At 49.7% G+C, this 14,270-nt stretch overlaps 8 protein-coding genes across 8 annotated transcripts; 3 read left to right on the forward strand and 5 right to left on the reverse strand.

Moving 5' to 3' along the window:
• Window positions 1–127: 127 nt before the first annotated feature.
• On the forward strand, window positions 128–640 carry N7446_000243 (CoA-binding protein; the record flags this gene model as incomplete). Its single annotated transcript, XM_058509010.1, has 2 exons — window positions 128–212; window positions 261–640. The coding sequence occupies 2 exons, from the start codon at window positions 128–130 to the stop codon at window positions 638–640; spliced, it is 465 nt and encodes a 154-aa protein (XP_058377989.1).
• A 336-nt stretch (window positions 641–976) lies between these two features.
• On the forward strand, window positions 977–2,014 carry N7446_000244 (uncharacterized protein; the record flags this gene model as incomplete). Its single annotated transcript, XM_058509011.1, has 1 exon — window positions 977–2,014. The coding sequence occupies one exon, from the start codon at window positions 977–979 to the stop codon at window positions 2,012–2,014; it is 1,038 nt and encodes a 345-aa protein (XP_058377990.1).
• A 512-nt stretch (window positions 2,015–2,526) lies between these two features.
• On the reverse strand, window positions 2,527–4,424 carry N7446_000245 (serine-leucine-rich repeat protein; the record flags this gene model as incomplete). The annotated part of the gene is made up of 8 exons (XM_058509012.1): window positions 2,527–2,826; window positions 2,900–3,061; window positions 3,129–3,248; window positions 3,298–3,411; window positions 3,467–3,823; window positions 3,884–3,973; window positions 4,042–4,134; window positions 4,203–4,424. The coding sequence occupies 8 exons, from the start codon at window positions 4,422–4,424 to the stop codon at window positions 2,527–2,529; spliced, it is 1,458 nt and encodes a 485-aa protein (XP_058377991.1).
• A 2,871-nt stretch (window positions 4,425–7,295) lies between these two features.
• Window positions 7,296–8,626, reverse strand: N7446_000246 (uncharacterized protein; the record flags this gene model as incomplete). The annotated part of the gene is made up of 4 exons (XM_058509013.1): window positions 7,296–7,713; window positions 7,782–8,155; window positions 8,216–8,335; window positions 8,447–8,626. The coding sequence occupies 4 exons, from the start codon at window positions 8,624–8,626 to the stop codon at window positions 7,296–7,298; spliced, it is 1,092 nt and encodes a 363-aa protein (XP_058377992.1).
• Window positions 8,627–9,469: 843 nt separating this feature from the next.
• On the reverse strand, window positions 9,470–10,318 carry N7446_000247 (uncharacterized protein; the record flags this gene model as incomplete). Its single annotated transcript, XM_058509014.1, has 3 exons — window positions 9,470–9,629; window positions 9,740–10,022; window positions 10,078–10,318. 3 exons carry the CDS (start codon window positions 10,316–10,318, stop codon window positions 9,470–9,472), a joined length of 684 nt encoding a protein of 227 aa, XP_058377993.1.
• A 320-nt stretch (window positions 10,319–10,638) lies between these two features.
• Window positions 10,639–11,882, reverse strand: N7446_000248 (ketoreductase). Its single transcript, XM_058509015.1, has 2 exons — window positions 11,642–11,882; window positions 10,639–11,581 (listed from the first exon to the last, which is right to left on the reverse strand). The coding sequence occupies exons 1-2, from the start codon at window positions 11,813–11,815 to the stop codon at window positions 10,718–10,720; spliced, it is 1,038 nt and encodes a 345-aa protein (XP_058377994.1). The 5' UTR covers window positions 11,816–11,882; the 3' UTR covers window positions 10,639–10,717.
• A 35-nt stretch (window positions 11,883–11,917) lies between these two features.
• On the forward strand, window positions 11,918–12,483 carry N7446_000249 (Erg28 family protein). The gene is made up of 2 exons (XM_058509016.1): window positions 11,918–12,038; window positions 12,091–12,483. Exons 1-2 carry the CDS (start codon window positions 11,976–11,978, stop codon window positions 12,433–12,435), a joined length of 408 nt encoding a protein of 135 aa, XP_058377995.1. The 5' UTR covers window positions 11,918–11,975; the 3' UTR covers window positions 12,436–12,483.
• A 164-nt stretch (window positions 12,484–12,647) lies between these two features.
• On the reverse strand, window positions 12,648–13,903 carry N7446_000250 (UDP-glucose:hexose-1-phosphate uridylyltransferase; the record flags this gene model as incomplete). Its single annotated transcript, XM_058509017.1, has 3 exons — window positions 12,648–13,516; window positions 13,564–13,748; window positions 13,806–13,903. 3 exons carry the CDS (start codon window positions 13,901–13,903, stop codon window positions 12,648–12,650), a joined length of 1,152 nt encoding a protein of 383 aa, XP_058377996.1.
• Window positions 13,904–14,270: the final 367 nt, after the last annotated feature.

Here is a 14,270-nt window from a genome sequence, read left to right on the forward strand (position 1 = left end):
GCTGCCGAGGCCTTTTTGTTTGCTCCGCTGAGAGCTGATTTTCCTCTTCTCTTGTGAACCTGAATCTACCTGAGCGTACTCTTTTTTACAATTTTTTAAATCTCTACTGTTTGATTTTCTCCACAACATGGCCGACGTCAAGCGATTCTTCTCTTCCCCTCGCTTCGCAGTGGCGGGCGCCAGCAATGACGCACATAAGTTCGGATACAAGAGTAACGTCAACTACCAGACCAGTTTAGATCTCTACTAACCACCTCCAGTCCTCGCCTGGTACCATCAACATTCCCTGCCGGTGACACCGCTCAATCCCCGAGCAGCGCAGATCACCCTCCCCTCGCGTGCCTACGATACGGTCCCCTCACCGTCCAAGCTGCCCTCGCCGCTGCAGACCTCCCTCTCCGTGGTAACTCCACCACCTGTAACGCTGAAGGTACTGCAGGAAGCTCACTCGGTGGGGATCCCTGCGGTGTGGTTGCAGCCTGGTACCTTTGACGACTCGGTGCTAGATTACGCTCGCGGTCACTTTGAAGCGGTTATTGCTGGTGACGGGGGAGCGGGCGGCGAGGGATGGTGTGTCCTTGTTGATGGCGATGAGGGACTCGAGGCTGCGGGTGTGCAGTGGACAGGCCAGCGATTGTAATTTCAAAGTGATAGTTTATGTAGGGGGGATCAATAAGAGAGGATGTCTCAACAAAGAGATCGGAGTATACAGGGGCAGATTGCGGCCATGATGAAAGCTACTTGAGTTCCTTAGTGTTTTCAATACCCTGTATAAACAAATAAAGGAGTAAAAGCATACGAAAAAGAAAGTGAAAGAGAAAGAGAAAGAAAGAGAAGCAAAGAAGTATTCCACGCAGGTGGACAGGTATAGATTATTGTCCGATTGGCCGCAAACCTGCCCTTCAGATCCCCAACCTCTTATTTTTTCTCTTCTTTTCGCCTTTATTTTCTCTCCGACTTTCTCTTTCTTCTCAACATGCCCGATATGCACGTCTTCAATCATGTTCCAGCGAAACTGGACTTGTCAAATGCGCCCTCTCAATACTTCCAGGTGCCAGCCGCCTCCGCATCCTCATCACTCTATTCCCTCTCAGTCAGTCGCAAGCGCCCACGCCGTAACACAGAGAAACTTGCATCGCATTTCGAATCTCCATCCGAGTTCGAGTCTCCGCTGATCCAGTCCGATTATCGAGCATTCAGCGGAGGAAACGACTTCCACACCTCTGCAGAGCTGGACTACCGTCCAAACCGATACCGCGAATCCTTCCTCCCACCCTCTCTCGATGCAAGCACCGAGTCAATAAACCCCGAGTCCAGCGGCACCAGTCGCAAGCGCAGTCGTCGTGACTCGGGGATCGCATCCCCAAGCGCTGACGGCCCAGACTCGCCCTCGACAACACCAACAGGCTGGGGCCGGACTGTGATCAAAGCAGTTGGCAAAGTCCTCGACCTCTGCTGGTCTGGAGCATTCCGAGGATTCTATGCGGGTGGTGGTCAGGGATATGACATGACAGCTGGGCCATCAACCAGCCCATCCACCGACAAAGACCCCTTCCACTCCAACCTATTCCACGCAACCCCCGTCCCGGGCCAATATCCCGACGACGACCTCGACCGCAGCTGGGTCGTTGTTCCACCCGAGACCCACAATTCTTTCGTGGGCACCAGCGAGATGACCAGTCCGTCACTGCGCACTCGTCGAATGTTTCAAGCTTCCAGTCCCAGGCGTCGACCAGCCGTCATGCCCCGACTCAAGAAGGTAGCCTACACCTCACCACGGCCCAAAAGCCCAACCAAGAACCAGGGTCTTCCCTCACCCCGAACAAGGGACGCTCCTGCATCTGCGGAGGCGCAGAGACATGCGGCCAAGATGCGCCGCAAGGAGCGGGAAGAGGATGCCAGCATCCAACGCTTGAACAAGCAGCTGCAAGATATGATCCGGGAGGGTAAAGCGGCGCTCGGAACGACAGTTGAAGTAAATGACGTGGACATGGATTTCTCCGACTACGACTAAGCATATTTGCCTGAATTTGTTGGAGTCGCATGATATGTCCCGACAATGTTTGTTTGGATTTGATTTTCTCGCACATAACGATCTGATACCCCAACGACGCTCTTTACCTGGGTAGTCTGCGCCTCAAAAGGCGGTTTTTAATTGATGCTACGACTCACGATCTCGGTGTTTTTTTTTTATATGAGCCTAGGCTCTTTGTCTGGCTACGTCCACAAAGCAGGGAATCCCCCCTACACGTTTTTTATGTCTGATGCTCATCAAAGCTTTTGTTACTATAACGAGAACAACTACCATTTACTCGGAAAATTGAACGTCTAAATTTGACTGTAATCATAAAGGCATTTGAAATTGTCCGAAAACAAGAAATAAATAACAACCCAATAACATAAGCCATTCTGTATCCATTTGCAATCCGGATCTACGACAAAATCACATCAAATCCACATCATCTAGCAGAAATGACACGAGAAGAAAAGAGCATATCCCCATCCCCATCACCTCACATCAGCAATTTACTGAGGATGAGCAGCACCACCAGCAACAGAAGCCGCAGCGGCATGATCACCACGCTCACCAGCAACACCAGGACCTCTGTGAGGACCAGCACCAGAAGCAGGGTCAGGAGGACCGTTGCTAGTTCCATCACCAACAGTGTTAGGATCGCCATGGGGACCCTTTGGGGGAGTAGCAGGGGACAGCATCTTGGTGAGTTTTCCGAGGGCACCGCCTTGCATGAGCACATCGGTCAGGGTAGAGCCTTGGATAGGGGGTGCGGCGCCACGGGCATCAATCTCGTCGGTGTCACGGCGCATCTGTGGAGATGTTAGTGGGTTATTCGTTTGTCTGAGGTCTGATAGATGGTGTGAACTGGATTTTAGTACTTACGGGGAACAGGCCGACGCCGTGGTGGGCGTGGCCCATGATCGAGCCGAGACCGTGCTTGCCCATCAGCTCGCTGAGGAAACTCTTGCTCTTGGCTGTTTCGGTGGGCGTGGATGTTGAGGTTTCAGTCTGCTGGGTTGGAGTGGCGGACTCGTCACGGCGGACCTTTTATGGGTTAGTATATACACTGGTTTGGGGATGGCTGGCTTTGTGGGCGACATGGTAGTCTTACAGGCATAGCAGCGCCCTCAGCTTCCATACCCGAGGCAACGGCGCCGTCAACGACGTCGCTGAAGGGGTCAAGCTGGGAGAATTCATCCTCCTCGCGCTTTGCGTGGCTCTTGTGAATGGGCTGGTTTATGTCAGTATTTGAACGGTGAAAGCTGGATATGTGGATTTACATTGCCGCTAGTCAGGGACTGCAGAATGCCGAAGATGCCCTTGGCGTTTCCTCCGACCTGACGGGTGTCGAGATGCTTAGCGGGCTCGTCGGTCTCCTTATGACCGGGCTTTTCCTGTGTCTTGTGTCAATATCAGGTTTGGATGTGAAGCGTTGGGATGTCCACATACGCTGCTGAGGAGATCTCCAACGATCGGGAGGTTGCTGAGGCCACCGAAGTCTCGCTTGGAGTTCTGGCCGCCGTTCTGTCCAGCGTTCTGGGCGTAGTTCTGTCCAGAGTTCTGGCCCTCGTTCTGGCCCTCATTCTGGCCCTCGTTCTGGCCCTCATTCTGTCCCTCGTTCTGTCCCTCGTTCTGTCCAGAGTTCTGTCCCTCGTTCTGTCCCTCGTTCTGTCCAGCATTCTGTCCAGAGTTCTGGCCCTCATTCTGACCAGCGTTCTGTCCAGCGTTCTGATCATCATTCTGACCAGCGTTTCGGCCCTTATTCTGGTGAGCGTTCAGGCCGTTGTATCCGCCAGTGTGCTCGTGCTATTGCTTTATCAGTACTTCATGTCTTTATAAACTTGGACTGCTGATATAAACACCAACCTTGCCGAACAAGCCACCAAGGAGGGGGATACCATTGAGACCATCGCTCAGGTCACGACGCTCCTTGCCCTTGTCCACGTTAGACTTGTCCTGTTTGCGACATTGCATTAGCATCTTTGGTTGCAATTTATCATTTTCAACAAGGGCAATATACTTACATTACCGAACAACTGGCCGATGATTGGGATTTCATCGATCAAGTTGTGGTGAGTAGACTCATACTCTGAGTGACCACGCTTAGTATCATGCTTCTATTGTTCGATCCCATGAGCATATATTCCTCTCGTGCATATTCTGATACAGCACATGAATCACTTACCGCTCCAAGCATAGGTCCCAGAATGGGAATATCCTCAATGAGGTTCTTGTGCTTGTCCGACGAGCCTTCCTTCTCAGAACGACCAGTGAGCTTAGAAACAAGCTTGTTGAGTGCACCATCAGCACCAGCACCAAGGAGGTTACCGCTACCATCAGGCTGAGCAACAGGCGCAGCAATGCTGACAGCAGCAAAGAGCGTAAGGGCGTAAGTAGTCTTGACCATGATGTCGGCCTAGTCCTATATTATCGTAGAGACTCACGCAGCGCTGAAAGAAAGTAAATGCCGACAAGCGACAAAAAGTTATGTGGTCGAAAACTGCGAAAAATAGAAAGGGTGTTAACGAAAGTCGTACGGAATGCAAGCCACCCGGGAGATTCCAGGGTTCCTTTATTCTTTATACTACTCATCGCCTTGGTGACATTCTGCCATAACTGGGATGAAGGGGTGTCGTCCAGTGCTGCCCCTCAGCTGCCCGTGCGGCGGCATCAACACCCCTGACGGGGAATGCTGGGTGCTTGTCTCGTGTCTCTGAATGGGTGATTAATGTTTGTTCCCTCCTGTGGCGGGAATGCTCCGATGCTTAATCCCGACAGATTTTCCCGTCGATCATCGTTGCGCCTCCCTTCTATGCAAGGGGCTGCCCTGACCCGTGAAAGATCCTGCAGGGCTTTGGACCTGCGCCGCTGACGAGACCTTGTAATTTGAATAGTCTTGCATGCTCCTTGGATGGTGTGTTGGTCATGCTCTGATCCTTCTAAGGCCATTGAAACACTCGTGGATTGCAAGTATGCTTTAGCTAACGGGAAGTTATATGTAGGGATGGCTCCCCGACTTAGGGCTTTCTCCTTCACCCCCCAGCACAGGATTCCGTGGGATTGCGGTACGACACCGAAGCTTGAAGTAGCTGTCTGCCTGTCGTGGCGCCCGTTCCAAATATTAGGTAATCGACTGATTTTAATGAAGAATCTCAATGATCAAAATGACCATCGTACTGGCAAACTTATCATACTGTTTTCATATACTAACTAGAATTTTCCTTCTCTATGCACTTTGAGTCCTCAACTCATCAAGATCGGCCAATTGGCCTAGTGGTAAGGCATCCGTTTCCGGTGCGGGAGATCGTAGGTTCGAATCCTGCATTGGTCGTCGATCTTTTCTTTTTCATTTTGCTTGCACCATTCATTCATTCGTGTTTGATCCTTTTCTTTTTCTTCAAATGATTCTTTCCTGAACTTTCCACTCATATCGTCCCCCGCAACCTAGTTGGGGTTATCCATACTTGACCATGCGCCTGGCAAATTATATACACTATTTTTGCCCCAACGGCAATGGCATGCAACAACTGCACTTATCGCGCCAACATCTTAAGAATCAGAATTTAGTACTAAATCCTATGTCGCTCTAGAGGGCTTTGTCTAATACAATCATGCCTCTGCGCTCTTTTGTTCGTTCCACTGTAGTAGGACTATCAAGATACATAAATATCCGTGCCATCAAATCTACGCAAATCACACATATTAACTACACTACCAGGACTTCAAAAATGGCGCAACTTCCGCTTGTTTCCCCTAGCTCAGATGACTGTCACTGAAGCCTATGACTTGGTCAAGTCTCACGTACGCATCACACCCGTCTTAACAAGTAAAACATTGAACGCACTTGCATCCGAGCCCCGGGACCTTGTGCCAACAGACACTCGAAACCCCGCAAAACCCGTCCTGAGACTATCATTGAAATGCGAAAACATGCAACGAATCGATGCATTCAATGCCCGAGGCGCATGCACGCCGTTGAAAGGCAGCAAGAACCTGGTTGGATTAAGAACAACGGCATGACAAAGGGTGTTATCGGGCTTAGCTTAGGTATGAAATCTGTGGCAGAAGAACTTGTAGAAAATTCCTCTCGGTTCCAACAACTCTTTATCCTCTATTTGCCGAATAGTCAACAGGTCAAGAAACAGTGGTGTAGGTTAGCGAAGGTCTATTCCTCAATTGACCTTTTTTGGTAGGTTCTATGTGCCAGTTTATTTCTATGCATGCTTCAGGTAATCTGACACCCAGGGTCTCTCTATAAATACCTTTTTATGTGTATAAGGCGCAGACTTGTAACGTCACTAAAACGGCATCTATATATCCACATTTGTTAGTTATTCCTAAGAACTGCACAATACGTAGTAACCCTGTGCATTTCTCAACCTGTGCGACCACATTGAAGCAGGTACTTGCTACTAACCCAAACTTTGTATTTGTATCAATGTTGAAGGTGTGTGATGTTGTTCTAGTATTTAGATAGGACTTGGTTATCTAGCACATAATTGAATGAAGCATTCGTGTTACGTCTGCACGATTTACCAAAAAGTGACTGGACTATTATCGATCCTTATTTGTCCACGGCTTTCAAATAAAACATGCCCCACCTCAGATGTAGGCAAAAAGAACAAAAATAGACGACCAATGCAGGATTCGAACCTACGATCTCCCGCACCGGAAACGGATGCCTTACCACTAGGCCAATTGGCCAACCACGATGGATTGTTATGTAAGGAATACGCGGCCGGTGATACATAAAGGAAAGCAACTAATTTTGCCATAACAGGGCCATACAGCCATTTATCATGATACCTTCCAGAATATCTGAGATATATAGAAGGAATAGAGAAGTATAAGGTCAAACAGATTGTTACGTTAACATAAAATACTTAAGCGGGGTTGATTATCTTGTTAGGTTTGCCAGTAGTGATACATATATATCTGCTTATTCATCTCCTCTCTCGAACAATATAGTGATAAAAACCGACAATCACCCATGGAGGGTCCGTAGAATAGACAAGAGAAGCCACGCGTTTATGGCCGAGGTTGACACACCCATCGCTTAAGATGGCGATGAGACCTAAATCTGTGGAAGATATCGGGAAATGCGTGAGCTCGATCATTAAAATGGAACATTGCTGTTAGATATCAAACATATCGAGAAAAGACACTGCTCTAAGGAAATATTACGGCATTGTAGGACAGCGTTGAGCTATAAATCGGCAGCAAGCTAAAATCGCTATATTCTAAATACAGACTAAATCCCCAACCCGAGAGAACCCCATCAGACCTGCCGAACAGGCGATCTCTCAATTCTCGTCGAACCCCGCGACGAATGAATCTCCCAGTCAGAAGTAATATGGATATGACCCGGAGTAAGATGGCCCATCTTCGCCATCATAGGCTGAGTAACAGTAACCAAAGGCATCTCAGGCTCCTCCAAACGCCTGCCAGTAAGCACCGTTGTTTTCCAGTGCTTCGCAGCTTCTGGACCTAGGCCAGACATGCGTGATATAGATGAGAATACTGATGTTCCAAAGATCCTTTGGATGACTGGTGGTAGAGTTGGGAGACAGGCAACTGTAATACCCAAGATGGGTACCAAACACGAGAGGAGTGATTTCCGAGTGGAGCCATAGGTGGCATCTGATGGCATGAGCTTGGAATCATATTTCATGCGGGAGGCAATGAGTGCGACGATGCTATGATGCTCGTTAGTATCTAGATCTATAACGCGCATCCGTTTATTGCAAAAAGAAAAGGTACTCACCCTAATCCGAGTGCAATGATACACACGAGTGCAGCTCTCCTGGCCCGTGAAAATGCCCTTCTCCACGCAAAAGAAATTGGAAGGGCCAATACGAAGAAGCTTAAGATAACCTCACTCGCATTGATACTGGTTTGCAGCTTGTCACGATCGCCACAATGCCCCGGTGTATCCGAAAGCCATAACTTTTTAGGCGGAGTGCAGAAGAATGCTGTTGCAAATACACCTGCAAGCCCGAGGGCTGTACATAGGCCCATGAGAGCATAGGCTGACCAGACAACAAGTCGCTGGCCAAATTCGCGGACATAGTAGTGGAGAATTGACAACTGGATCAAGGTGACTGCTATGATCCAAAGAAGATCACCGGAATATGTGAGCTGAGATATGGTCAGCATTGGAACGGGGATTACATATAAATTGGGCTTCATGTAGTCTACCTCGCTGAATTGGACAAAGATATCCTCCCCTCCGACCCGGGCTACTTCTGAAGAGTGCAGTCCCAACCCAGTCAGTAGAACTTTGGTGATTTCTACCACATAGAGACCGACCACTGCGAACTAAAGATTATTCCCAGTCAGCCTTGTCGAAATAGAGTGGGGAAAACAGTAGCGCCAAATAAGTTTCTCCGGGTAGAAAGAATAAACTAAAGCAAATAACGTTATGCTTACCGTCGCAAGTACAATGAACCAGTCATTCAATTGCAGCGAACTCAATTGTAATCGCCGCGACCATAACCGCAAGCCAACAGCGACAAGACCAACAGCCAGAAAAATCGTCTGAACAGCGATATCGGCCTTACCCAACCAATTATGACCAAGGGAATGAACGAGAGTGCCAGATGAAGGCATGACAGAGAAGCTTACAGCAAAGAAGCCCTCAGAAAATTTCATGGACGGGATAACCGGAAAATAAGAACTCGAGATGAGATGTGAGAATGGAGTAGAACAGGGCGGGGGCTATACCCAGTGCCCGACCACGTTCAGACCCTGCAACTAGTAAGATCGCCCCGAGCAAGGGCCTCCGCACATGTACTTCAACACACTGGCAAAACATGGAGGGTTCCGGTTTTGTTGCCCTTACAGATTGCATTTGTGATGTGTCCGGGGTTCCTTTGCGTGCGAACTATGAATAGATTCAAAAAAACGTGGTATTTATGCTTCCCTTCAGTGTTCTATAGCTACTTTGACGTTCACTAAATGAGTCCTTAAATTTGCTTAAAATCAAGGCCCCCAATTTATCCCTAACGCCCGCGTTTCATGTCCTGAAACTAACACAACTATGGCATCATCTTCCCCCACTTGGTTCTCCGTGGTGGGTCGATCTTCACCGTTTGTTTTCTCGAGGCAAATTGGTCCTTTGTACACAATAGGACAAAGGTCCTTGAATGCTTGGCGACAAGGTTTGAGATTGTTCTAGTGTGATTGAAATGGTCTAGACTCCGGCACTAAAATCCCACTCTCCACTTATAGGAAACGATGCTGTCAAATCTCTATTTCCTCCATCCTCTGAAAACGACTTAATATCTTAAAATCCAGCAGCCGTACCTCGTTACGTACACGTAAAGCTACAGCAAGGAAGCGAACGAACAAGAACCAAGCACTCAAGGCAGACACATTAACAATAGCCAATAAACACGAACTGCCCGTCTCATACGTCAACAGCAACACGTACACGTAGCCCTATAGTCAAGCCTAGAACTGCCTATACCCAACATCCTTAACAAAAGTCTGCTGCCAAGGACCCTGCGACAACCCCTCAGCAAGCGAAACATAGAGCTTACCATGGGCCTCCCCACTGAGCCCACTGTAAGTAGGGGACCCATCAGCCTTGCGTTCATCAGCATAGTAAAACCTAATCAAGTCAGCCCTGTTTTAAGTTGAAATTTGGGTTTAGATTTGACTTTAGTCTGGCTTATGGGGGCCAAGGTCAGGGTTGGAATCTGGACCAGGGAAGTGTCTTACTTGTATCCCCGGTCTGCATAAGCAGAAGCGGCGGATTGGATTATATGTGCTGTTGCTGACTTTCCAACACCTAGATCGAGGAGTGGGGGTATGGTTGTGGTGTTTAGGATGTTGCCTGTGTAGATGAATGTTCTAGATGCTGATTCCGGGAGTTGGTCGAAGCTTAGGACTGCTTGTTGGGCGGCGGCGAATGCGCTAGTTGTGTTTATGTTCGTGTCGCGGATGAAGTCGGCCAGTAAGAGCGAGAGGGGGCTCATTGCGTTGTTGAGTGTTAGGGCGGCAGCTAGGAACCGTTAGTTTGTATACACATGGGAACTTGAGAGGCTTGATTTGTCTACCATTGTAGACGACAACACTTGGATGACCAAGTCGTGCCCTGACTTTCGAAAAGACTTCGGCCACGGAGGCTGGGTCTGATAGATCGGCTGGGATATTGATTTGATCTTCAGTGCTATCTTCTTCTTTTAGTGATCTGGCTACAAGAGCGACCTTGTAGCCCTTTTCGGCAAAGGAGCGAGCCACATGGTGTCCGATATTGGAACCTGCGCCGAGAAGGAGGAGGATTGGAGTAGTGGCCATGGCTTGAGATGTACGAGTGAGATGAGTGATTAGAATATAGTGATAGCTAACCTTTGAATGTAGGGATGGCCGATATCTATCTATATAGCTTGGACCCCCACAAGTAGGATTTCTAATCGGAGGACTAATTCCTTCGTTTAGAGATATGTTATGTCGACTTCAGCGTGGACTCGGAGGCCGAATGACCGATGTCATTACAAAGCACAATTATACAGCATGTATGATGTAGCTCGTTCCAATCAAGTGATCTTCTAACATTTTAGGTGTTGTTTCTTGAGACAAAACTTTTAAATATAACAGAATCGAATAATACGTTTCACATTCAGTTTATATAGACAACACCGATTTCGAAAAGTATAACTCCTAGTATCGTTTACTCCACAGCCTCTCAAACACAAATTAAGTGCTCTTCTTAGCAGCCTCCCGCTCAGCCTTACGGAGAGCACGCTTACGAATACTCTCATGCATAGACTTATTCTGGGAGAGAACAGTCTTGCCCATAACACCAGCAACAGAAGTCAAAAACCAAGCCATGATACCATGACTCCAGTAAGGCGACGAGCTATAAGCATAAGAAGGCGAGCCACCACTGCGACCGATCTTCCCCAGAACGGAACGAACAAAAGCGCGCGGGGTAGGGATAGAAGCAGAGGCACGACGGATCTTCGACATAGCAGAGGTAATCAGATAAGCCTGCACAAGCTCGACATCAATACCGTAGGGGGCCAGCTCGGCGCCCAGGGCAGTAGACCAGTGCTGAAGGAAAGCCTTGCTACCGGAGTAGGTAGCCAGGAAGGGAGTGGGGAGGAGACCACCGAAAGAACCCATAGTCAGGATGAGACCGCGGCGACGCTGCATCATGCCCGGCACAACGAGCTGGGTGACGCGGAGGGTACCGGTACAGTTGATCGTCACGATATCGGCCATTTCGGCGGCCGGGGTCTGCGCGAAGGGAACGGGGATAGAGTGACTCAGGCCGACGTTGTTGACAAGAATGGACACGTCCAGGTCGGAGACGAGGCCCTTCAGGGCTTCGTAGTCGGCGTCGGCGTTTTGCGAGAAATCCATGGCCAGGGTCTTGGTTTGCACGTTGGGGTATTGCTTGGTAATATCCTCCGACAGGGCTGTCAGCTTCGAGGCTGTGCGCGACACGAGAACGATGTTGAATTTCGATTTGGCGAGCTGCAATGCGAATTCCTTGCCTAGGCCATCTGAGGCTCCTGTCACCACGGCCCAGCTACCGGGGGGACCGAATGAGCGAAGCTATTCAATTCCTGTCAGTTTCATTATATGGGAGCGGGATAGGAGATCATGATTCCATACCGGCTTGCCTGGAAGCACAAACAGGCTGAGAAGCACCCGCACGAACGTCCACACCTTGCAGGCAATGACCAGCCCACCAGTCGCCAGGAGGAACAGGGCACCGAAAGTAGGCAAGCCCGGGGCAACATGGGCAGGCCATTGCGAGAGACACTCAGTATACTTCGAGAGATCCATAATAAAAAATGAACAAAAACGCGAATGGAACGGAGTTGGCAAGAAAGAAAACAAAAAAGTTGAGAAGCGCAGCTTGTTGGGGGAAGATCAACGCCAAGAATCCAAACATCCTCGGTCTTCCACAATCACAACACTTCACTCCCTTCGCCACATATCCAACATGTCTCAATTCCTGGCTTACCTCCCCCAATTCGAGGGCGTCCTGCCCAAATGGCTGGTCTTCGTATGCTCACCCAATTCCCAATCCAAGTCAACTCCGATCTAACACATTGTAGGTCTCCGTGGTCTCCGCCCTGAACAGCCTCCAAGCCTACATCTCCCCGGCCTATACCTCTCAACTCTACAGTAATGGCCAGGTACCTGCGAGTCCGCTCTCCGGCCGCGTCTTTGGAACTTGGACTTTCCTTTCCGCTGTTATTCGCATGACCGCTGCTTACAACATCACCAACCCTGTCGCGTACGATCTCGCCTTGTGGACTTACGGAATTGCCCTGACGCACTTTGTTGGCGAGCTGGTGTTTGGAAATGCCACTCTCAAGGGCCGTTTCATCAGTCCCTTGATCGTGGCTTCGTCGTCGCTTGCTTGGATGTTGACGCAGCGTGAGGCCTACCTTGCTTAAATGCTTTGTAATTGTATTGGAGAGGAAATGGGAAATGGTGGGAGTGAGGGTTACATGTACTATGATGGAGGCTGGGGGAATTGGTATTGAACTACAATCATGGCTCGACGCATACGTGCTTTGAAAATAATATGTATATGAATATTCACCACCCACCAACACCACACCACCTTTCCTTTCTTTCACTGGCTCCTGTTTCATACACCTGCTATCTAACTTTCAAGCTTCTTGCGGTACAGCTCACCGCCGCAATCGCGCAGCTTAGCCGCGGCCTGCTCAGGCGTGATATCGCGCTGAGGTTCACCCAGCAACTCATAGCCGACCAGGAACTTGCGCACGGTGGCACTACGCAGCAATGGTGGGTAGAAGTGGAGGTGCAGGTAGGAAGCCTCAACCTCCTCCTTGGTGCCATCAAGTGGCGCCTGGTGAATTCCCATGCTGTAGGGGAAATGTGTCTCGAAAAGGTTATCATATCGGCGGGTGATGTCAGAAATAGCCTCGGCCAGCAACATACGGTCCGCATCCGACAGATCGACCAATGCACGCTTATGGGTGCGGCTGATGATCATGACCTCAAACGGCCATGTGGCCCACCACGGGCAAACAACGACGAACGCCTCATTCTCGAACACGACGCGCTCCTGCTTGCGGCTTTCAAGCTTGGCGTAGTCCTCGAGGAGGTGGGTGCTGTGCGCGGTACGGTACTTAAGCATCTGGGTCATCTCGGCCGCGGGCTCTTCGGGCATCGTGCTGGTGGTCCAGACTTGGCCATGCGGGTGAGGGTTTGAGCAGCCCATTGCAGAGCCCTTGTTCTCGAAGATCTGCATGTACCGATATTGCTCGTTGGGCTTCGCGGGGCTAGTCTCGTGGGAGATTGGCTGGATGGTAGTTGAGGAGGCGTTCTGAGCGAGGGGTGAGGTGGGCGAGAGGTGAGCCGTGTAAATCTCTGTCCAGGCATTGATCACGGGGACGATCTCGCGGGGTGAAAGGTCGGCCAGGGTGAGGTTATGGGCCGCGGAGAAGGTTAGGACGTAGCATTTGCCAGTGACGGGCTCGGCTTGAAGGAAGCGGGCCTCGAGTTCTATTTCGTTAACTTGAGCGTAGTTTGGGCTCAGTGAGTGAGCGTACCATCTTCATAATTGGGCTCATAGTCCGCCTGCTCCTCCTTTACGGCGCTGTAGTCGTTGACAAACACGAAGGTGCTTTCATACTTCGGATTGATGTCACCTTGCGCACGTTGGTTCCCGGGGCAGAGGTAGCATTCGGGATCGTAATTGGGGAGGGTGGTCTTGGAGGGACTTTCCTGCGCTCCTCTAAATGTTTTTATTAGGAAGTGTGCGCGAATAGATTCCAATTAATGAAGTACTTACTGCCAGGGACGCTTGGTTCGGTGGGGAGAGACCAAAATGGAGGAACCACGAAGGAGGTTAAACCTCCTGTGGGAGATATCATCAAGTACCTTGGCCATAGCTAGAGATGATCAGAGGACCTTGAAAGAAAGAAAGAGAACAAGGGAAAAAGATGGGAAGAAAAGGCCACCCCGGGAATCGGCAAATATTCTCCGGAGTCCGGTGGGGTCGCGGGGTCGGGGTATCCGGAGTCAAGCCCTGAAGCCCTGAGTCTAAGCGAATGGGATTGTTTGTAGATGCAAGGGGTAGATGTCTTTAGTTTGTTTACAATTGTAATGGTATATTCTGCACAATCATGCTTAATAGACTTGCAGTCACTCCGTACATGTGTATAACATTGCCGACATCCTTGATTCTTGGCATGACATCCCCGTCTCTCGGTGAGCCGTAAAGGGTTCGGCATCCCGCACTTTTTCCGGGGAAATG

Source organism: Penicillium canescens, assembly GCF_028828765.1.
Source record: "Penicillium canescens strain IBT 15451 chromosome Unknown utg000001l_segment0_segment0, whole genome shotgun sequence".
NCBI lineage: Eukaryota > Fungi > Ascomycota > Eurotiomycetes > Eurotiales > Aspergillaceae > Penicillium > Penicillium canescens.